Raw genomic sequence first — 23,371 nt, 5'->3', positions numbered from 1 at the left:
ACCACCAATTTCTGGATATACATTAGCAAATATGTTTTATATTGTTGTACTGTACAACATTGTAAACACGTTTGATAGTGTATGTCAAAATCGAATAGTATACAGATCACCTTCTGTTAGATTTATTAGTATATTTGGTTAAATACTATCTCTAAACTTTACTAAAGTGATAATATAAATATATTGTGTCTAATAAAAAATAGTTTATCATTCAATTTACGTTTGTAACCTCATTTAATTTTTAAAAATTATATTATAATATTTAAGTAGTTAGTATTATAGTGTAAAAGACCATTTATTTGTCGGAAAGCTTGTTTAGATTCTTTTTGAGACAATGCGACTGTAGAGAGCTCTTGGGGTTCAAATACAGATACGATTGAGTTAGGAATGTTCTTTTTGACATTTTTAGACAGGTTGAGATTTCTGCCAAATAAAAAACGCCAAAGAGTTTTTTGACTGATCCGTTGGAAGGAAGATTTACACTCAAATCCGTTGATATTTTAGTCTTTGGTTAGACTGGTGGGAACATGCATGTGTGGATTTAACATAAGTCTCTTCTCTTATAGGTTTAGGGTGTAGTTTCATTGCCAGCCATGCTGCTTTAAAAGCTGCTTCGTACAAAGTGGCAAAACATGAGAAAGCGTGTCTTAACAACCAACACGTGTTTATGCCCTTTGCATTTGATACTTTTGGGTTACTTTCATCAGAGGTAGTTGAGGTACTTGTAAGGGTCTAACGGGTCATGCAAACCACGATCTATGAATGCAATTTTAAACGTGTTATTTTTGTTATACAAAAAAGGGTGACAACGCAGCTTGTTGTCGATTTGCCTTTAATTTCTATATAAATTGTTTCATTTGAAAAAAAAAAAACATAAATTATTTTCTAAATCATTTTGGAAATAGCTAGGCAATCTTCGTGAAAGTTTTAAACAATAACTAATGATCTTATGTTAAAAAGTTATTTGTGTTTACCAATTAACCCTCCACATACTCGATCTTTACATGAAGTTATAGAAACAAAAGTAAAACACTCATTATTTCAGGCTCGTTTAGATAAATACTTAGTAAGCAAAAAATATATTTTTTTATAATCGCAATAATAATAACAGTATATATTAGTAATATATAGAGAAGATAGTATCTGGTTGATCATTTTTAACTTTGAAAAAAAAAAAAAAAAAAAAAAAAACCTCCGTAGTACGTATTAGTTGATTTTGATACGAGTAATAAAATGGCCAAATGTTTTGGCTTGTTGGTGATGCTCAGAGGGAATTTCTTGTGAATAAAGACATGTCAATCCTTTTGCTTCATGCATATGACTTCTTTTCGTGGCAGATGGGTTTTATATTGATTCATTTTACTGCATATTTATATTTCAAATTTTGCTTTTTTTAGTACAAAATTAGGTTTTTAAGCCTGTATTAAGTATACACATTAACTATACAGATATTTAGTTGTTAATGTATAAAGGTAGCTCTTCGATCTGTTGTTTGAATAAAAGTTTATACACTTATATATACTGTATCAAAATTATTAATTAACTCTTTTAGCCATATAAAACAATATGCATTATATAGATACTAGATTTTAACTCTTACGACATTATTAACATTATTAATGTTAGATATTATTACATGTAACTCATAAAAGTTTATAAGTTCAAAGTTGAAGATATAAGTAGATAATAAGTGTTCAATTCAAATGTCATGAATGTTAAGCTAATAAAAAGAAAACTAATGTAATAAAAGAACATTGGAAGTATATACCATCCTTCATCATTTGAAATACTTCTTTATAGACGAAACTTGTTTAAGGTGTCCTATATTAACACCTTAAAGCCCTTTTCTCGACTTAACTCGAGAAACAGCAATGTACAATTGTTCGTGTGTGAAAAATGGGCTTTGTAGATAGAAACCAATTTTATTAACATTGTAAAAATAATTATTTTAGTTATTTGTTTTTTATTAATTAAACAAAATTATATAAAAACTAAATAATGACATCAGCGAGAGTCAAGTTGATAAAATCGAGCGTTATGATTAGTTAATAATTTATTAGTTCAACTGTCTTTTATTATATATTAAAATTAAAGTAAAATGAAATAGTACAATTATTATTAAAATCTTTATATATTAACATTAAATTTAATTTATTTATAATTAATTATTTATTTATATATGATAGAACATATTATCGGATATATATTAGTTATTATTTCATTGGATAAATATTAGTTATTATTTTATCGGATATATATTTATTTCATTGGATAAATATTAACTATTATTCTATCGGATATATATTAGCTATTATTATTTATTTATTATATTAAAATTAGGGGGTAAAAAGTATAAATTTGTGATGGAAAACAAAAAAGTGTAAATTAAAGTCAAAATTGAAAACAAAAGTCAACATTAAGAAATCGAGAGTCGTGATTAGTCAATAAGTTATTAGAGCAACTGTATTTTAATATAATAAATGATAGTAAAAAAATGTTGTTTGAGTGGCTCACCTCCCTTTTTCTTCATTTTTGTAGGGGTGAGCAAAAACCGAACCGTAAAACCGAAAACCGAAAAAAACCGAGAAAACCGAACCGAAAAAACCAAAAACCGAATCAAACCGATTGGTTTGGTTTTGGTTTTCCAAAAACCGAACGAATCGGTTCGGGTTTCGGTTTCATATACAAAAACCGATTGTTAAAACCGAACCGAATCGAAACTACATATATTAATATATATTTTTACGCTTATAGTTGGTAAATTAAATAAAACAAATATTAGATTATTTTGAAAACCAAAATATAAGTGAATCCTTATTTTCCCAGGAATAATACATTATACATTAGGGTCAAAATTGAAACTTGTTTATATGTTAAGGTTAAAATGAAACTTGTGTAAAAAAAGGGTTGATTATGTATAACAATATTAAATTTAAGGGTTAAAGTTGTATAAATGGAAAAACTTTAGATCTGGACCATATTTGCCGTCTTCTTCGTTGTTGCTTCCTCTGTAACTGAATATTTCTTCATATATGAGCTTCCATTTTTAATGTCTCTTTTTCGTAGCTGTAGTTTTACTCACAAAAAGCCGAATCAAAACCGAAACTGACCCAAAACCGAGATAAAAACCGAAAAACCAAACCGATAAAAAATCGAACCATTGGTTTCACAAAATGAAAAACCGAATTAATCGGTTTGGGTTTCGGTTTTGGGTCAAAACCGATCCAAACCGACCCATGCTCAGCCCTACATTTTTGTATTCATAATCTCGACCACCTACCATGTTCTCCGTCATTTCTATCTCCGATTACAATAGCTTGTAAGTTGTAACTGCCCCGCGTTTCCCTGTCTTTGGTTATATGCAAAATCAACCAAATTAATAATCCTAAAAATTTTCTATTCAAAGTATCTACGTTCCAACTACTAATTAACTATATTAATCCTATGTGAAGTCGTTAGTCGATCTAGCTTTTCTCATAACCCTCTTAGATCCGCAACGAAAACAATGTATCTATAACTTTAACAAGAAGTACAAATTGATGAGAATGGTTACTCATATCAATGGAAAACAATGCAAAGTGCAAACAACAACTACTACAATACCCAACCCCGTCAAAGACAAGGTGAGATATGATATAGACAGTCATACTTTTACCCAATAATAATAAAGAGGCTACTATAGAAGACAATGTAATCATACAATTGGAAAACATAAAGATAACAAACGAGTTGCAAAACCGACAAGCAATAGTGTAGTTGGCGTAGTAGGAATTCACTATCTGTCAATGAAAGTGAGGATTATCTTGTTCACTTTATCAGGGAATTGCTCTTGAACAAAATGTGATCCTTCAGGCACATATGTCACCTCTAAATTAGGTACATACTTCTTCATTTCATCTCCATTAATCACATCTTCAACCCCCGGAAATTTATAAAGATAGTCCTTTTCACCCATAATCAGTAGTGCTTGAGTTTCAACTTTCGGGTCCTCTATGTTAAACTCAAACCTGTCGTCTAGTAACGACCTAAAGAAAATATAAACAGAATTATTTAAGGAAGTATATATATATATATTGTTTTATTTTGAACCAAATGAAGTAAGTTACCTATAGGGAACCTTAAGGGCAGTGCGAAATCCAGATTTTTCAAACGAATCACCATATGCGACTAGATCATCCTCAGTGAACCACGGGGGCAGAGGCGTATCTGACTCCACAAGATCCATTATCTCTTGGTTTTCATCAGCAATCGGGATTTCACTTTTGGAAAATAAAATGTAGACGTTTTTCACAACTGTTTTTGCATCAAAACGGCTGAAATCAGCTTCAGCTCTTCCAATATCCTTTGATTACCATCAAAAATTTGAAAAAAAGTCAGTAATGAAGCAAATTGAATCAATTGATCATTTGATCTACTAAGAAATACAAAAACTAACACACAAACTTAGTTTGTGAATTTATATTACAAAATGTGTATACATGTGTATCTATTAGCTAGAGGTCGACGTACCCGCCATCTTGAGATGTAGAAGCCCTCTGGAAGGCTTTCATGGCTTACGAGCGGACCAGGAGGAATAAATGGCACCCCAAGTGTTACGACTCCTAAGACCCTTTCGCTATGGAGAAGCGCAAATGCATAAGCTACAAATGCCCCAAAATCTTTGCCAATTACAAACACCTTGGATAGAAAAATGTTGACTGATCAAAAATACAAGTAACAAGAAATATATAGTTTGGTCATGGGATTAAGGACCTGATGGTTAATTGGTAAAGTCTTTATATCTTGGGGTTTCTAAATTCGAGTCCCACTTCTTACGTCTGTGAGGGTGAGGATAAATGTAAGCATTTGTGTGTTTTTTGAAGTCCTGTGTTCGTTTTAAGGGATTCGTGTAATTTAGGACTAAAACTATAATAGTTTACCTTTAAAGAAAACAAGAAATATATACTTTGTGTCATGTTCTTTTATTTAGTAAGTTTGCATACTATGTGACAAAACTACTAATTGTCTAATTCTATTATTCACCTTGTAAATATTGAGAGAATCAAGAATTGCAATTGTGTCATTAAGCATGTCAGCGAAGGAAGTATTCTCGGGTTCACTGCCATGATCAGATAGCCCATAACCTCTGAAGTCGGGTGCAATGGCCCTATAACCGGCATTGGCTACGCCAATCATCTGGTGGCGCCAAGTGTACCATATCTCGGGGAAGCCGTGCAAGAAAACAACAGCCGGTGATGACTCGTTTCCGACCTCGGCCACGTGAAGCTTGAGCCCGTTTACTTCTACGTACTTGTGCACTATTGTATCCATTATTTTGTATTTGTTTGATATAGAGGGAATTGAATGTTGGATATGTTGTGGTAGCTTAAACTTGAGATGGTGCGTGTTTATATAAGGCACGCGAAATACTCCCATGTCTTGAATAAATATTAGTTGCATAAAATATCGACCAACTTATATGTTTGTTTTTAGTTTCTGTTTTAAACAATTTATTGTTTCTTTATCAACGTATTAGCAAATTGTGATAAATTTCAGAATGTTTAGGTGATCAATTAGGGAATCTTTGTGTTAATGATGATAATCGAAATTTGTTGCTTATGTTTAAACAGATACCGTAAAATAAAGAAAATTCGGTTATTATAATATGTATGTAAGCTGAAATGAAATGGAATATATAATTATTCGCGTTTAGCTCAACTTATATGTACGCATTACGTACAAAGTGAAAACATTGCTAGTACCATATAACTACTCGTATAACCTTATTGTTAAAGGAGGGTCTCCTCTGTAGTATTCAAAATGTGGAGGACATGTAACATAAAATTGGAGTTTATAGGTTGTAATTTTCCTGTTGGTCATACGACCGATTGGGTGAGAAAGCAATAATGGGTCGGTTCGGTTATCCATTTTCAAAAGACAAATATATCATATAGCATTAATAATAGTCGATGCTCCAAAGATTGATCCTTTTCCATATTACTCTCGATAAATTTTTTGTTGGTAATATCCCTCCCTCATACAAAGACATTTTTGTACTTAAATCGATGTCGTAGATTCGTGGTTGTGCAATCTCTTTCAGAAAATAATATATTATTTACTGTAGTTTTTATAAAATTAATGATGCCGGCCAGATATAAAAGTACAGTAATTCAACACTCTTTATTCTTTTTTGATTCGTTCAGTGTTATTAATTGTAAAATCATGAATTTTTTTATTTTTTATATATAATTCACTTACTTAATTTCGAAAGAATAAAATTACACTTGTAAGATTCTATTATAAATTATGTATGTATTGTAGTCTCATATGTAAGATTTCTGTTGTCATATTGCTGTTGATGGCATTCTGTTGTTGGTAATCTCGATCTGTCTCTGTCACACTAAATAAAGAATAAACTATGACATTTATCGTAGCTAGTTATTGTTTAGATAGATCATTGTGTAGTGGTTTAAGCAAAATGTTAATCCCTACCTTATGATTATAAGAATACAAGGACTACGTTGCTAGATGAAATTAGTAGTCCCATTATCTCGAAAGTGTTTTTGAGACAATGCAATTTAATGAAACAAACGGTCTTATAGATAATGATAATATTTTAAGATATTATAACATACTTTAAAACACATTTTGTGTACGTCTAAAAAATATAAAATACAGATTACCTCCCTAAATTAATTCACCTTAAATATTCAAAGGCAAGGTCTAGTAGTATATGGAAATTTTGTTTAAATTTGTGAATAATCGTCTATCTAAACAATTGGCAAATATAGAGAAAAAGCCTGGTTAATCATGGGTTAAAAATAACAACCTCGAACAAGCCACATCATTTTTCCAACTTGACCACTTTTACTTCTTTTTCCATGTTATTGTTGCAGCGCAACTAAAGACAACCCTTAGTCCCTTAACAATATATATGTGTGTGTAAGGAGGAAAAGATAAAACGCTCGAATCTGGTCGACATAACAACTAATAAGGCCAAACATCTCCATTCTTCTGGAGGTACGCCGGATGACCCCATATGATCGTCGGTCAATGGTGTACATGAAGCCGTACGGCCCCTAGTCCATATCAGATTATCAGGTACTTTTATACATTGTTTGACTACAAACATCATGTACACATTTTTGCAACGTATGATCAATAGCACCCGGGAAGACTGAAGATATTCTTTAGATTATAAATGTTGGCCTTCTTAAAACTGAACAATTTATATTGTCTCTTATGTTAGGGATTTTGGATTTTGGTGAGAATATTCTACTAACTTTATGTTAGCTTGATAAAGTTAGAGACATGGGGTTGTTTTGAGCTATAAATTGTTAAAACTTTGAATTTGAAGGAGTTGATAACTTTTTGACTTCAACTATTTCAAGTTGATTATTTGGTTCGGTTTGCGGCCACGTTTCAAGTAACAAGAATCTCATCGGTAATTTCTAAACTTATTAGGATCTCCAGGTTCCTTGAAAGAAACCCACACGATAATTTCTATCCCTACTTAAGGAAACAATGCATTTTCATTACAACTCCCTAACACCCTAGCCGATCTTCTTTCGAGAGCCAGTTGCCTATGTGCCGTTCATGCCTATGACTACAACTATGACTTAATATCATCGGGGTGCAACTTTGCAAAGAACATTTATACATGGCATAACGAAAATGTAGAATTGTTGAGCTAGATTTTAAATGCAACTACAGGCGGCATTTTTGACCCATATGTATTAAACAATATCTGTTGAGTGACGTCTCTAAAGAGTCACACGTATAAGGTATAATATAACTCATTTACCACAAAATGGAAACATGTCAATTGGATTGGTATGGGTCTAGAGTTCCTAATGGCATAATGCATGTAAACCATATGTTTGGGAGAACCCAACTCTTTTCACCTGGCACAAAAGAAACAAAATACACCTTATTTACCCATTATTCAAACCTTTACATGCAACCATTTTGCCCACTTTAAGGCAGTCAGACCGACACCATGACCAGGGGATAGAGAATCATAACTGCCGCGTTGAACAATTTAAATGTATCTAGGCGTGGTGTCATACAATAGTGACTCGGCTGTATTTTCACCCCCAAGTTGTGCCAAATAGTCAGATACCACAGAATACACAAAAAAACAACGGATGCATGTAAATAACCTATTGCCAACAACAGAAATAATAGCGATGGTATACAGATTTATATTCGATCGATACTACATATAGACTATGTCATAGCACTGTTGATATACGTTTCTTGTATATAAACACCATGAGAAACAATAATATCGGGGTGTAGTAAAAAGTTGGGTGAAGCTTTAAACTACAATCAGCCATGCACAGGGAAAAGGTATTTTCCAGGAAAGGAGTGTAACATGATTACGGTAGCCCTCACAGATTTACATGTATTCAAGCAAGTCTTCCTGGTTACTCAAATCCCATACAACAATTTTACCATCTAGTCCTGTAATGTCCATAAAAATGAAAATATATCATGAAACAGAAACAGATCAAATAATAGCCGCAATATGACTTTCAGCCCAAAACAAAAACGCATTCAAATGACTCCAACAAAAAAAAATAAACAATACCCAAGAAGGATTCACGTGGACCAGACAATATAGTAATAGTTATTTCTAATCTGATATTAGGTAAATTGATATTTAGCATAGATATATATCCCAGGAAAAAAACTATTGCATATTTGCAACTTACATCATACTTGTTATTTGCTTAAATTTACATGGTTTTTAGAGATTATTCCCGAAAAGGTATATTTAATAATTATAGAAAACCATCATTGTTTTAGACAACGGCAGAAATGCTATTAGTAATGCAGTATGTCCATCTTTAAAGATTGTGTGATTAGAGTTACACAATTGAACTACTATCCATAAATTTAGAGGAAAAACATAAAAACAACAGAAGTAGATTAAAAATTTTACTTTCTACGAAGAGATGATATTTCCTCCGACAACAGCCTATTCTACAAATTCACATCACTATCCACTTTGTCGTCTAAATGAGAATTTTTTAATAATAGGGGCACCACTAGATGAATTACACCTATGGTACTTATGATACCATTTTGAGGCCCATGCAAGTTCACACAATGAAAATAAGATATACAAAATGGAAATGAGAAATGAAATGGAGGGGTGTGTTCAGTAGTAAAAAACTTGACATGTTTTCTAAAAAAATTTCCTTAGAAAATATTGAAACAAAAAACATGTTCAGATGTTTCCAAAATATTTTTCACTGAAAAAACAGATAACTCTATTTTCCAACTTATACACACTGATTAACTCTTATAATTTTCTAAAAATCTTCCATTCCAAAAATGGAAAATTCCTTGTGTTGTAAGAAAACTGCAAATACAAACCAAAATTCAAAATCAACATACCTGAAGTGCTAAAGCTGGTTAGTTTTGCACTCTCTGTATTCTGCAATGGCACAATGCAACTAGACACAAAATTGGGCAAGTTAATAACATAAGATTATAAGAACTGAGTAGAGCTGGCACAACCGATCCATTTATAGGTCATGTGGGTTGATTTAGGTTAGACTTTACCGATAACAAGTCAAATGGTAAAATCTGAAGTAACAGCTAAGATGGGGAAGGGCTGACCCCAGGCAAGTCAATTGAACATGAGGCAGTGGTTTAGCGATTTATAAAACTTCCTAATCATGTACTTTATAAACAAGATTACCATAAATCATAGTACAAAAGACGGTTATGATCATATCTAAAACAGTATTTGTTTTTGTAAACTTAGGAAAATACTATTTGTTTGCTGGACGTTTTGATCAGTACAACTTTTGACCCATTACCCAACCAGTCCATTTTAGAATTTTTGCCACCTATAATATCGTGACATATGACATGCCTTCATAATAGTAAAATGTCAAATTCCTGCATTACTAAGGAATGCACGTACTTGATGCAATTGTCATGAAGGCCACCACGGCCTTTATCATTGCTAGCTCCCTGTTTTGAGCTTCCATAGAACTTTCCAAATGCTTCTGTGATCTGGAAATGTGAAAGGATGGAAGACAGCTATTAATTATGCTAATGAAGAAGTAATACATACATATTTTTGATATTTGTACTCGACTAGAAAGTAGAAAAACCCCTAAAAGTGTTATGCTTCAACAGACAGGGAACCTTTTCCTTCCTGTTAGTAATCATCTTTATACTTCTGGGTTGTTGTATATACAATTCTACATTTGATGTGAGTCTTTGACTCATAGGCCCCTAAAATTCTATTAATAAGAATCCAATTCTAATAATGTTCTTGATAAATGCTCAACTAGATGCATAGTTTAAATTTAGAGCGGGTTGGGTAACTATTGGTCAAATATTTGAACTCCCCGTTTTTGATTAAAAAAGAAGTACTTCTAAACTAAATTTGATGATATCTCTATGGCCAAAGAGGTCATTCTGGATGAACACTTTGCATTCTCAAGAAAGAAAGTTTGCCTTTATCATGGAGCCCACAGAGAAAGGATGGATTGGGGGTAATAACTTTAGTTTATGAGAATTTTACTTTTAAGCTTACAGTCACCATCTTTAACCAAAGGGGACTTGGACATTATAATAGACTAATAGTCAAGCACTTGCACTTCATAGGTTGAAGGTTAATGTTATAAAAAGCTATAGCAAATACTTTTTTGGCCTAAGTGAGTAAGTAATTGAAAATTATCATATAGACATCAAAATGAAGAGGTCAAGTTGAGTGTAAAAACCTGCGAACCATATCTTGCACTAGAAGATGTTGCCTTCTTTTCATCAAGAAACCTAACGAAGCTCCTAAAACATAGATCAAAGAAAGCAATCAATTAAGTATGTAACATAACAAACTTCTATCACACTCATAAGTCATAACAGTCTTTTATTTCCAATCACAATATATTTGCTCAATGATTTTCGTACAAACATTGAGATTTATACTGGATTCACTGACACAATATAAGAAAGCGATTAATTAATATTCGTAAACACATCAATACATGGCAAAAGTTAAACTCCTAACATGATATCAGCTCCACGATTCAGATCCTTTTGCCCAAATGTTTCCATGAACATTCTTGACAATTGGTTAATCAGTTGTAATTGATTTTGTCGATACGAGTTGACATCAGAAAACAATAACTAGAGGTGGTCAAGTTTTTATAGTGGGGCAGGTTATGTTATCTATAGAACAAATTTTAGTCAATTTTAAACTTTTTTTAATAGTATATTTTATTACAATTTTAAAGTAAATGATTAAGAGATTGTGTATATTAAAGATACACTTTGTGTGGCTTCCATCTGGTAGCGGCCTACCTTATGTTATCCCCCTCATAAGTATATTTTCTAGTTGAAAATTTTCAACATTTCAGATTAGATGATACCCAAATCGATCCAATCATATGTAACTGTGTTGAAATTAGCACCCCTAGCAATAACCAGTATGGAAAGATTAAACTCAGAGCTATACCATAAACCTGTCCCATCTGCTGCGAAAACCATAGGATTGCAGTCAAAGCCCACACCAATTAAGAGTTTCTCCGAGACAAACATAACCTGAAAAATATATTGTTTATGGACGCTTAAATAAAATGACGTGTGAATAAGACAAAATGCTAGAGAGGATGCTGACCCACATCACGAAGAGGCAAATCACGTAGTACAACACTTTGAGCAGAAGGCGAAGGTCCAATTTGATCAGCAAAGTAGATCATTGAATTATGTCCTAAAAATATGAAACTTTTAGAATCCCATTATAGATGTCTTTCCAGTTTTGAACATCTTAATAATTGTACATTGATTGACAAATTCTCTCACCTACATAGGCCAAGCTATTGCCACTTGGAGACCATTTGACACCGAACGCCCAACAAAATGAGAGATCAAGCTGAACAATTTGCTGGTACAATATAATAAGAAAAAAGTTATTTGACTTATTTCACATCAAAGTCCACACTTTTATAGCACAATTCTAAGTTTGATTTGGAAATTTATGCAAATACCATACCTCTCCAAATTTTGCATCTGACGAGGAGCCACTTCCTGCTTTCTTTGGTTTCCTGCCAACAATTATTACACATGTTATTAAAAATGCTTCAGCGGAAGAGGATGAAGTCTCTCAACTTTTTACACATACCCTGCATCAACTCCTTTGATAAATGTTGAGAATACTCTACATTTTCCATCAGTAGATGTTGTAGCAATAAGAACCTGTCAAGAATAAATAAATTTAATCCAAATAATAGTGTATTGCTAAACACACACACACACATGTGTGTGTGTGCATGTAATAATAACAAAAAAAAAACTAACTAACATGCATATCACTCTATGATCTAATATATACACACATACATAAATACATAGTTACCTTGTATTAACAGATTTATATCATCCATCCCAAATTACTTTATTTTTTTTTTTTTTGAAGACATGCGATATGTTCAGAAAAATCTCAAACTCCTTGTTTAAATATACAATTATTCTAGTAAAAAGAGAATATGTGATAAGGCAACGTGTCACATAAGTTTATGAGAAGCAAATGTTGGCAAGTAGAAAAATGAACTCGCTCTGTGGATCCATAATAAGACAGTTCAAAACAAACTGTAAGGAAGGATGACATTGCAAAGTTAAATGGAAAAAAATACGAACATTATTAGGATGCCAAGCAACACTGGTCACAGACGAATCATGTCTTTTCCTGATAAGCTTACTAACCCACCTGAAGAAGTGATACTTGTAAGAACTGATACTTGTAAGAAGAAACAAACTTCACTGGCTTATAATATTAGACAAAGCCCTAGTCTGTATATTACGGAGTATAAGAGAGGCAGTTTTCTAGCATACAGTACATGTCAAGAAAACAAAGAATATTATAAAAATAGATGTAGATTTAAGACAAGATGAGATAAGTTTGATCATTATCCGCTATCAAGTGAAGCATGAAAAATGATGGACATATAGCCCTCAAATGAAACTGGAAACTAAAGAGCAAGTTGTTACCAGTTGTTCTCCTGCTCATAGTAACATATACAAACAGTTTTAGCTCCACTTCCCACAGCAAACTTGTTCCCTGCAAATCATGATTACCATATATGGTGATGTAAAGAAAATTTACATAAACATATGCTCAGACAGTAAGAGGTGATACATGTCCTGTAATCCCTAAAGAAAAAATCCAGAGCTCATGCAGAAGCGTTAAGAAAACTGAGAATATGGAACAGTCATGTGTAGGCATGTTCATTTGGATCAGCATAGCCTTAACCATAGCTATTGTATATTTTTTCTACTGCCATTGATGGATGCCATAATTGATTAATTGTCAACAAAACATAACAAACATATCAATAAAGCCTTTGGTACTCATTAGTTTAAAGCCTAAAAGATTCTACAGGTGCATCATCCTTATGTTTGCATCAATATATTCTACATTTCTACTCCTTTATTCTGCATCAAAAGACCTAAAACACACTTACTGATTCTAGTAGAAGAGTCGACTTCCTAACAACATCATGACATTATGTTGATAGATTAAATCAGTAAGCTGCAAGTTAGGGGTTCCTTAACTTTTATATTAGATTCATTATGTAACAGTAGTGACCAAGGGGATCAAAAGTCATTTGGGTAGTAGAAAGCTGGAGGTGAGAAAGAAAGTAGGAAGAAGTGACGGGCTACATCTTACAATACCTTTAGGACTCCACTGCACACAGAGTGCAGCACGGTTGAGCCTAAGGATAACAAGAGTTGGTACCCATTGAGATCCTTCTTGGTTCCAAACATACCTGCAAAATAAGAACTTAATAAGTGATTTTCATGAAGATACAAAAAGTAATAACAAAAAGCTAATGTAAAATTAAAATGCATACTTCCACAAATTGGCAGAAGCAGTAAAAAAGCATCATGTGTGAGTGGATGGGTGTCAGAGAAAAAGAGAGAGAGAGATAGCAAGGCAAATATACTTCCTAAATTAAAAAGAATACATACTTCAAACCTAAAACATTCACTTACGAATTTCGGTCATGAGACACGGTCACTATCCTGTTTGATGATTTACTCCAATCGATTCCTGCGATAACTTGGTCATGCTAAACCAGCATAGAACATTCAGGATGTTAAAACAGTTTTTAGATGCGTAATGAGGCAAAGGATATACTTGTTAAAAAACATTAAAGGAAAATTGACTGTAAACAAACGAAACAGTAGAGGCTAAACTAGTGTGCCACACATTAATGCTACATGTACTTGTTACCAATCACCAGCATTATCTTACATCAATACATTGTTTTCCCGAGTGAATGACATTATGATAATTTCACATTAAATTTAAAATTAATACAATAACTTCCACGTAAATGTAAGGCCAGATATCACAAGAGTTTTTTAGATTTTAAAATAATAATGTTCATAAACAAGCACAAGATCTGAAATGAAAAAACATGAAGGCATATCATCTATAAAAGATCAGTAAATGGAGCTAAAGTTTGAAAAACAGAATAAAAAAGCATACAAAAAGAACAAAAGGCCGTGTATTAAGGAAATTCGTCGTAGAGCATAAACATACGCATTGAGATAGGATATGGTGAAATAGTAAACTTAATGTCAAGTACCTTTTGGAGAACATGAATTCTTTCCCAATTTTCCTCCACTAATTTGTATATGTGAACCTCATGATTATTTGGGCAAAGAGCAATCACTGCATGAATCGGACTATTATCACAATGTGTCGACAGGTAAAGCGAGAAACAAATCAACAATGACATACTGCACACATGCTACATTATCATTTCCAGTCCAACTATAATATGCATGGAAGTACAACAGGTTGTCAGAAAATAGAAGGCCTTTAAACTCAGTAAAAGGATTTAAAACAGAAAAATGAGGGAATATACACCAGACCAGGCCTCAAACAAGTATATACGCGGATGACTATTTTCATACAAATTGCTGAACACTATTCCATATAGTTCCTTTTTAATTCATATAAAATTTCATCGACCATTTCCATCAATTTTATTCTGGTCCTGAAGCTACCAACACACCGGTTCACATTAATTTTACGTCGTTAATATCTATATTAATACTATTATAAATGATATGTATCTATTTATGTATCGTTTTCTTCTACCCCAAATTTAGGATTGGAAACAGCCAATCATATAGTGCAATATCATCCTCTTTCTCCACTCAATATCACCATCTCTCTCCCACTCTCTTAAATAATTACAGTGGCAGGCCTCAGAAATCGCAAAAAGTAAATGATAAAACACCGAAAACTATCTGCAGCCTGCCTCGTTAAGCAGTTAGCCAGGTACCATGCTAGAATTTATCTATCTATTCTTCTAAAAAAAATATAGAAAGCATTCATTCAGCCCAACTTATAATTGAAAAGTGCCAATCAAGTAGTTCCACCTCATCATTTCTTATATCTACATTACTAAACACCCTCAACCCCATCCTTCTTCATATCCATGTTACTAAACACACTCTCTTGATACCGGTGTCATCCACTTCTGGAAACCCCAAAAATTGCCAAAAACCACCATAAAATCACCACTTTGCCAATGCACAAGCTATATTGTATGATGAACATACTAACTAGTCCTCTATCGTATGTATCATGCATTTAATTTATTGTCATTGTATGTACCTGGCTATCACAAAACCGTAACAAATTTCTTTACTGACGCCGTAGCAACACATCATCAAAACCGGTGTCATGTCCGCGGTTTACAAATTGTAAAAGGTCACATACATAGAATTGCAAAAAATTTGCAAGCTATAAACATATTTTCCATTTTTTCGTACATTTACGGTATACATTTATCGCATCAATTAAGTATTATAAACAAAAAACACCTCCAAATTTTAGATATTATCAAGGAACAAAAACATAGCATTTGATGTATAATTTCAACCTATACCTAATTTTACACAATATATATATATACTAAAAATATAAATATATGATAATAAAAAAATAATAATAATGAGATTTAATAGATATATATATGTATCGTACTAGTATGATCAGGACTCCAAGCGTGACAAGTAACGCAATCTGCAAACTGATGTACTGATATTGCTGCTGCCGCCATTTCAAATCTGCAAAATTTCAATATATATGTTCAATTGCATCATCATCGTCATATAAATATAAATAGATGAATTTTGATGAGAGAGAGAAAGAAAATTACGATTTAATTGATGATAATTAAATTCAAACTGGAAAATATGAGAAGCGTAGTAATCATGTAGATTTTGAATCCAAGCAAGATCGCGTTTTTTACAAACAAAGTTATTGGGTTTTTACCTTTTTATTATTTTATATAGTAAAAACAAAAAAAAGCAACGGAGGAAACCAATTAGATACTTCCATTCTAATTCTCACGTCATTTGGAAATGAAAACGATTGAATCCACGTATTTAAAATTTATATGTGTACTTAGTGGGGGTCGAACCTGAGATTTTAAGGTTACCAAGTGTTTTTCTTATCACTAGGCTAACTCCTTATTAATTCTTTAATTATAGTATAAAAATACAATATTTTTTTAAAGCAAAAAATAGATAAATGGCTAACATCACATTTGTATGTGACATGATTTAAACCTCGAATCCGAGGAGGAAATCACATTGTGGAAAACCCTTGACCACTATCAAGGAGCGCAACGAACTATTGGAATTGAACTCGTAAAAAGTTCAAGCCAAGCTTAAATGAACTTGAGTCGAATTCGAGCTTAACTATTGACTCGTTTACTCGAGGCTGAACTCAAAATTCACTATATAATTCTATTAAGCTCATGGGTGGAACCACATAGTCAGGGCTACATGTTTGCTAGATTTATGTGATGCAAATTTTTTTTAAAAATATATATTCTTTATTAATGTTACGGATCAAACAAATATGAGATACCGGTCAATGTAACTAATTTTAACAACAAAACTCATAGAGACGTACTTGTGCAACTAAATTATAAATGTAAACTAGCAAAGTGCAAAAATGTTTAAAGATACTTAAAAATCGGTAAAAATCATAACAATATATTCATTATCGCTATTTTTTGCCAGATATAAGTCTAGTGATAAAGAATTTTGTTTTACGAGTTACTTCTAATCCTAGTTCCGCCACTAATTAAGCTCACAAGCCTATACAAGTTTTTATATGTAATAGTATATATACATATACATATTAATTAATATATTATAGATTTGCAAGTTTTTTTTATTAGGTTTTGATAATCGAGCTTACTTTTAATAACTTACCAAGCTTGAGCTTGAGGCAAGCCCAAACTTGTTTAATTCTTTTTCCTTTTTTTTACAAAAAGTCGATATTGAGTTGAGCTCGAGCTCTTTTAATGCATAACGCGTGAGCACGAGTATAAATATTAATATTCGAACGAGCTCAAGCTCAAGTACTAATAAGCCCGGACTTAGCTCAGCTCGTTTACACCCCTAGTCTATACATATACTCGACACACAATTAAAATTGTACATTTTTATTGCACAACAAAACTAAAAGTGACGGTGTCCGTCTCTATCAATCGGTGGTGATCAATCGTCATGTAAAAGAAATGTAATTTTAAACATTATTATCCAAAAAGAATTTGAATTTTAAATGTTAACAAGATAATTAATCTTCGAAAACACAACTGGGGGTGTTTGGTACAATGGAATATAAATGGTAGAAATGGAATGAGAAACACTTCTCATGTTTGGTTGTAATAGAGAATGGGAAAGAGAATCGAGAATAGGGAATCGATTCCATTCCCTCAATTCTCTAACAAATGTAGAGAATTGATGGGAATAGAAATTTTTTAATTTTTTTTTGTTTTAGTGATGTTATATGTATTAAATTTGATTATTATTTAATATCTAGTATTTTTTATATATTCATTCCCAGCTTGTACCAAACGACGGAATCGATTCTCTTTCCAAATATTCATTCCCTTTCCCACTATATCCATTTTCTATTACATTTCCATTCTCTTTAATTCACTCATACCAAACACCCCCTTAGACCATATGGAAAATTCAACGATTCTATTTCCTCAAACAAAAAGGTCATCCATCCACTACGCTTAGAACGAAGTCAAAGCTACGTGTTTCTTATGGATATTAAGAAGGTGTTTGTCACTGCGTTTCCAATAGACTTAGTTTGAAAAACCCGAGTATACACCAAATTAAAATGGTTATTTTTCTTTCTTGCACTTTATCTTTTATCTTTACCGGGTCTCGCTATAGGAATACCCCAATTCGACATGTATTGTAGGTGTTTTACTATACATTGATACTTTCGTTTTGGTATTTTGACTTTTCAGTCAAAGGTCTAATACGAGCGTAGTATAAAATACTTACTAAAAAAGGGATGTTTTTGTCGAATTTGTGAATGTTTGAATAGACGGACCTAACTTTAATCTATGTGTTTTATCATAATTAATGGAGTAATAAGTAAACAATACAAACTACATACTAGTTGCCATTAACCGAGAAAGTCATAAAACCATCAGTAACAAAGTGAAAAAACGTCCTCCATTATAATCCCACGCATGCATGCATTGACCAATTAACTTCAATCTATTACACCTTCTCCATCACTCGCAACGTACTGTGATCACCTTACTATACATACAAATCTCCATTCTTGCGAGTCATCATCAAGTCTTATTCAACATTCAAACCCCCTTTTAACTCTCTCTAAATCCCACTGAAATAAACCATTCTTCAAAATTCACCCATTTTATTACCTCCATTAACACACACACAAAATGACACCATCTTCATCATCATCATCAACAATGGAATTCATCAACAACAAGCGATCTGTATTCGCATTAATCTCACTTATTTTCCTTTTCTTGTTATCTTCTAACGGCGTTTCCATTTTTTCCGTCAAGATTCCTTCATTCTCATCATCATCATCCTCCACCGCCAGACCTTCAAGAAACTTGATCTCATTACCAAATCATGAAACCCCATCTCAAATCTTGAACACCCATTTCATATCTCAAACCCTTTCGCCGGAATCACCACTTTCCGGTGCCGGAAATCCAAGAAACTTCATCTCCGGCGAAACCCATAACATACGAAATACTTACCCGGATGTAAATCCGGGTCTTGATCCGAATACCCTTTTGCCCCATTTACGTAAATCCCACAGCTTTGAGATCGTATCCGAGAATTTATCCGAAAGCCGTAACAAGCAAATCTTGAAAATGTTGACCGCGTTTGGGTCCACGCGCCGTCGCAGGGGTGAAGAGTTTCCGGCGAGGGTGAAAGAATTTTACAGTAGCAAGAAAAGCAATGAAACATCGGTAACTTCTTCATGTAAGGTGAAGTTCTTTATGACATGGATATCTTCATTGAATTCTTTTAATGAACGAGCATTTCATTGTATCGAATCGATATTCAAAACACATCCGAATGCGTGTGTTTTAATCGTATCGAATTCGCTTGATTCGATTAAAGGAAGACAAATCTTGAAACCCTTTACAGAAAAAGGGTTTAAAGTGATAGCAATATCGCCAGATTTCGAGTTCTTGTTTAAGAACACAATGGCCGAAAGTTGGTTTTCGAAGTTAGTTAGAGGTCATATTCATCCTGGTGTGACTCCAATAGGCCAAAACTTGTCAAATTTATTGAGGTTTAGTTTGTTGTATAAATATGGTGGAGTTTATATAGATTTTGATATAATGATCTTGAAAAGTTTTGCAAAGTTAAAGAACTCAATTGGAGCGATAACAATTGATCCGAATACGAAAAATTGGAGTAGATTGAACAATGCAGTTCTGGTTTTTGATAAGATGCATCCATTGGTATATAAATTCATTGAAGAATTTGCATTAACTTTTAACGGTAACAAATGGGGTCACAATGGTCCTTATTTGATTTCAAGGGTGGTTTCAAGGTTACAAGGAAGGCCAGGATTCAATTTTACTGTTTTACCCCCTACCGCGTTTTATCCTGTGAATTGGGACAAGGTTCGGGTTCTGTTTCGTGGGGCTAAAAACGAGACAGAATCGAAACTGTTGAAGACCAAGTATGAGCAGATGCGGAACCAAAGTTATTCGGTTCATCTTTGGAATAAGCAGAGTAGATGGTTTCATATTGAAGAGGGGAGTATTGTGAGGAAGATTTTGTCAGATTATTGTGTTTTTTGCAATGCAACTAGCCATGATGTTATTGCAACTACTGCTATAGAAGATTAGTTCATCAGATTGACTTGCTATTTTTGGTAAGGTCTATTGATATCAGTAGTAGTTGTATATGATGTTATTCAATCACATTTTTAGATATTGTAGAAGATATATCAGGAATAAGGTGTTAAAAAAGTTGTAATTCTGTATGAAGATTCTTGACTGATTAGTGTATGTACTTCATTGAGTTTAGATTGTGTTTTGAAATAAAATTTTGGTCATTTTGGTTCAAACTTTAGTTCATTGTATTTTGTTAAAATTAGTACAATGCTACTCTATACTCTGTTTCTGAAATTATTCATTTTTTGTTACTTTTGTCTTGTGTAGAAATATTGTTTGGTACTTGTATCAGTTTAACCTTTTAGAAACAGGGTCCATTTTTGGATCAGTGGTGCTACAAATGTCTACAATGTCATATACGTTTGATGCAAAAGAAGTTTTTCTTTTGGTTATATGTCTTGTACTGTACTTAAAATTGGACAAAATAGTTTGCATTTAGTTAAAATTAGGGAAAAAAATGCTAGTATAATATATGATTTGTATAGTATGGTTTAAGTATTGACTGTGTGATAATTTACTCTCAGGAAAAAGCCTACACCTTATTTATGTTCATGAAAGTTTAATGACTTATAGTAAACCTTGTAGGTGAAATGGTAATACTCATAAAATAAAGTCAATATAGGCGGTCAGAGTAGTTCAAAAGTAAAGAAAATAAAAATAAAATCGAACGTATTCTCATCACAAACATATACATTGATGATTGATGATTTGATGGTAATCTTTCTGTAGAAATTACACTAGTAATGATTTGATGGTTATTTTGAAATATTGCTCAGGCCCGTTTCTAGGTAGACACGCATCTCCAATCCCATTTCCATATATCATTAAACCACGGTTCTGCTAGTTTACAATCTGGGTCGTTTTTAAGAACAAAGGCACGAGGAAGACTAGATGCCAGGTTTTGAGTCCCGACCCGGCCAGATTTCTTTCCAGAAGCTCATGTTGGAGGTATTTACCAATGTTACAAATTATTGCTTACTTAAAAAGGTTTTTCGGACTATGAACCACCTCAAACGCTTTACAAATAGTCGACCAGACCCCATTTCCTTTAGCTTTAAACGAATGAAAGCAAACTGACCCATGAATTGAAGTAATAACTTGTACTTGTACTCACAATGACGAAGGACTCACAAGCGCGCTCCATCTTCATTTATAAAGCAAAGAAAGATTTACGAGTAATACCTCCTTGATCAAGGGTACCCACCCCGAGACCTCTCTTTTCTTTAGGCGCCATGACTAATTCCCATTTAACCCAAGCCATCTTATTTAGATATGTCGTTTCCTTGAGAGATAATTCTCATCAAACGAGATGTTTTTGCATAGAAATTGACTTGAGATCAAAGTTTGAGTTTTTCAAGACATATCAAAACATTGAGAAACATTTCTCAGTGTTTGGCATAAGGATGAAAGTACTAATTAACTATGATTATGCAATTGAAATCAATTTACCAAGAACTATTTCTCGCTAAAAGGAAGAAATGGAAAGTGGAAAATTTTCGGTTAACGCTGACTTGTTGGATAAACTTTACCGAAAATACGCTAAAATTTTGAGTTTTGGCCTGTACAAGTGAGGTTGGAAGAATTTTGATGTTAAGACTATTTACCGAAAATTAATTCTCGATAAAAGAACCTAATATGAGCAAACAGAGAAGTATGTTTGGTGAGAGCTTTTTGGCAAGTGGGTAAATTGAAAAACACAAGTGTGACAAGATACCAAAACCAATACTCCTTAAAGTCATTCAGACCGTTCCCAAAGGTGGTGTCACCACCTCATCTCCAACTTGTCACGGGGAACCCATTGGCAGGGCCTTGTCTTCATGGCGTGTCATTATTTTTCGTCACCTAGAAGAATAAGAGAGGACGAGAGGAACGGTCCACAAAGTCTTTAAACATTATATTATATATGAAAGTTAACTATATGTTTTAGTAATATTTTATTTATATTTCAGTAAATATAATTCATATTTTTGTTACATATTTATTTATTTGGTGTGATAATGTTTTAGTTTAGTACATTTCAAGATAAAATTTTAGAAGTTTGTATTTTTAGCATAAATTTCTCATACGTGTACACCATGTTTTATTCATATGCATATATATATAGATTCTCATACATATATTTCCATATAGATTCACACTTTGTTTTTTTTTTAACAAGCTCTATATTTCCATAGTACGTTTATTTTATTTTCAATACTAAATTTACTACAATCCATAAAAAAAGCAAAGAAATTCGATCACCCGCTAACGATACGTGGGTAAACCTACTCGAAACTTCGTTTCCATCACCTGCTAATTCTTCATCTGCACCGCAAACAAGTAACCCCTCGCCAAGCGGTTTTGCGACTTTCTCAGGCGGTAATCCACTATCACAATCCTTTTATAATCCATCAGGATATCAGCCTATCCAGCCACAAATATATACTGCAGAACAGTATGCCCAGTTTCAACAATTTTGTCTCCAACAAATATATCACGCACTATGTGAACTTGAAGAAGATTATCTAGCTGATTCAAGTAATCTCCCGTACCGTTCATGGAATGAAAGAGTTGCAACACAACAACGTATGGACAAAGAATTACGCGATAAAAGATGCACCATCGACTTCGCAAGGCTCTAGTCGAACACATTTGGAACCTCCCGGCAAACTACCGTCAACGTTAATGTAATTTCTTTTAATAAAGTAATGTTATTTTTTTAATTATATGTTTTTTTTTATAATTATATGTAGTGTTTATTTTGGTGTAAATTTTTTTAGTTAATGTTTTTTATGTAATATTTTTTTAAATAAATATAATGTTGTTTATTTGTTAATGGTTTTTTTTTTTTATAAAAATTGTGTAATTTGTATTTGTATGTTTTATTTAATTGAAAATAATTAAATAATGAGGAAGAAGTAAGGAAGAAGTGAAGAAGAGGTATTGTTGGCAAGAGTGTGTCACGAAATTGAGATGTAAGAAATAAGTGATATGGCGATGAGGAAGTGTTCACTGTTGGGAAAGGCCTCATATTCACAATTCTCCTTAAGAATTAATTAAAAGGTCTACTCAGAGTTCTCAGTAAAGACAAGAATCCCAAAACCGAACCAAATCGCTCGAAATTAAGCTCAAAAATTATCAATTACTCGATT

At 32.8% G+C, this 23,371-nt stretch overlaps 3 protein-coding genes across 3 annotated transcripts; 1 reads left to right on the top strand and 2 right to left on the bottom strand.

Moving 5' to 3' along the window:
- Positions 1-3,729: 3,729 nt before the first annotated feature.
- On the bottom strand, positions 3,730-5,310 carry LOC122594849 (AB hydrolase superfamily protein YfhM-like). The gene is made up of 4 exons (XM_043767154.1): positions 5,023-5,310; positions 4,510-4,677; positions 4,107-4,342; positions 3,730-4,025 (listed from the first exon to the last, which is right to left on the bottom strand). The coding sequence occupies exons 1-4, from the start codon at positions 5,308-5,310 to the stop codon at positions 3,776-3,778; spliced, it is 942 nt and encodes a 313-aa protein (XP_043623089.1). The 3' UTR covers positions 3,730-3,775.
- Positions 5,311-8,127: 2,817 nt separating this feature from the next.
- On the bottom strand, positions 8,128-16,295 carry LOC122595795 (actin-related protein 2/3 complex subunit 1A-like). The gene is made up of 16 exons (XM_043768238.1): positions 16,185-16,295; positions 16,010-16,092; positions 14,598-14,683; positions 13,999-14,075; positions 13,678-13,772; positions 12,994-13,063; positions 12,643-12,712; positions 12,128-12,201; positions 11,999-12,050; positions 11,809-11,890; positions 11,628-11,716; positions 11,462-11,547; positions 10,728-10,791; positions 9,920-10,011; positions 9,385-9,443; positions 8,128-8,445 (listed from the first exon to the last, which is right to left on the bottom strand). Exons 2-16 carry the CDS (start codon positions 16,083-16,085, stop codon positions 8,381-8,383), a joined length of 1,137 nt encoding a protein of 378 aa, XP_043624173.1. The 5' UTR covers positions 16,086-16,092; positions 16,185-16,295; the 3' UTR covers positions 8,128-8,380.
- A 2,487-nt stretch (positions 16,296-18,782) lies between these two features.
- LOC122597107 (lactosylceramide 4-alpha-galactosyltransferase-like) lies at positions 18,783-20,192 on the top strand. Its single transcript, XM_043769739.1, has one exon. It carries the CDS (start codon positions 18,783-18,785, stop codon positions 20,190-20,192), a length of 1,410 nt encoding a protein of 469 aa, XP_043625674.1.
- Positions 20,193-23,371: the final 3,179 nt, after the last annotated feature.

Source organism: Erigeron canadensis, chromosome 4, assembly GCF_010389155.1.
Source record: "Erigeron canadensis isolate Cc75 chromosome 4, C_canadensis_v1, whole genome shotgun sequence".
Lineage (NCBI taxonomy): Eukaryota > Viridiplantae > Streptophyta > Magnoliopsida > Asterales > Asteraceae > Erigeron > Erigeron canadensis.
The sequence above is the reverse complement of the archived record's forward strand: the minus strand, read 5'-3'. Positions and strand labels throughout refer to the sequence as shown.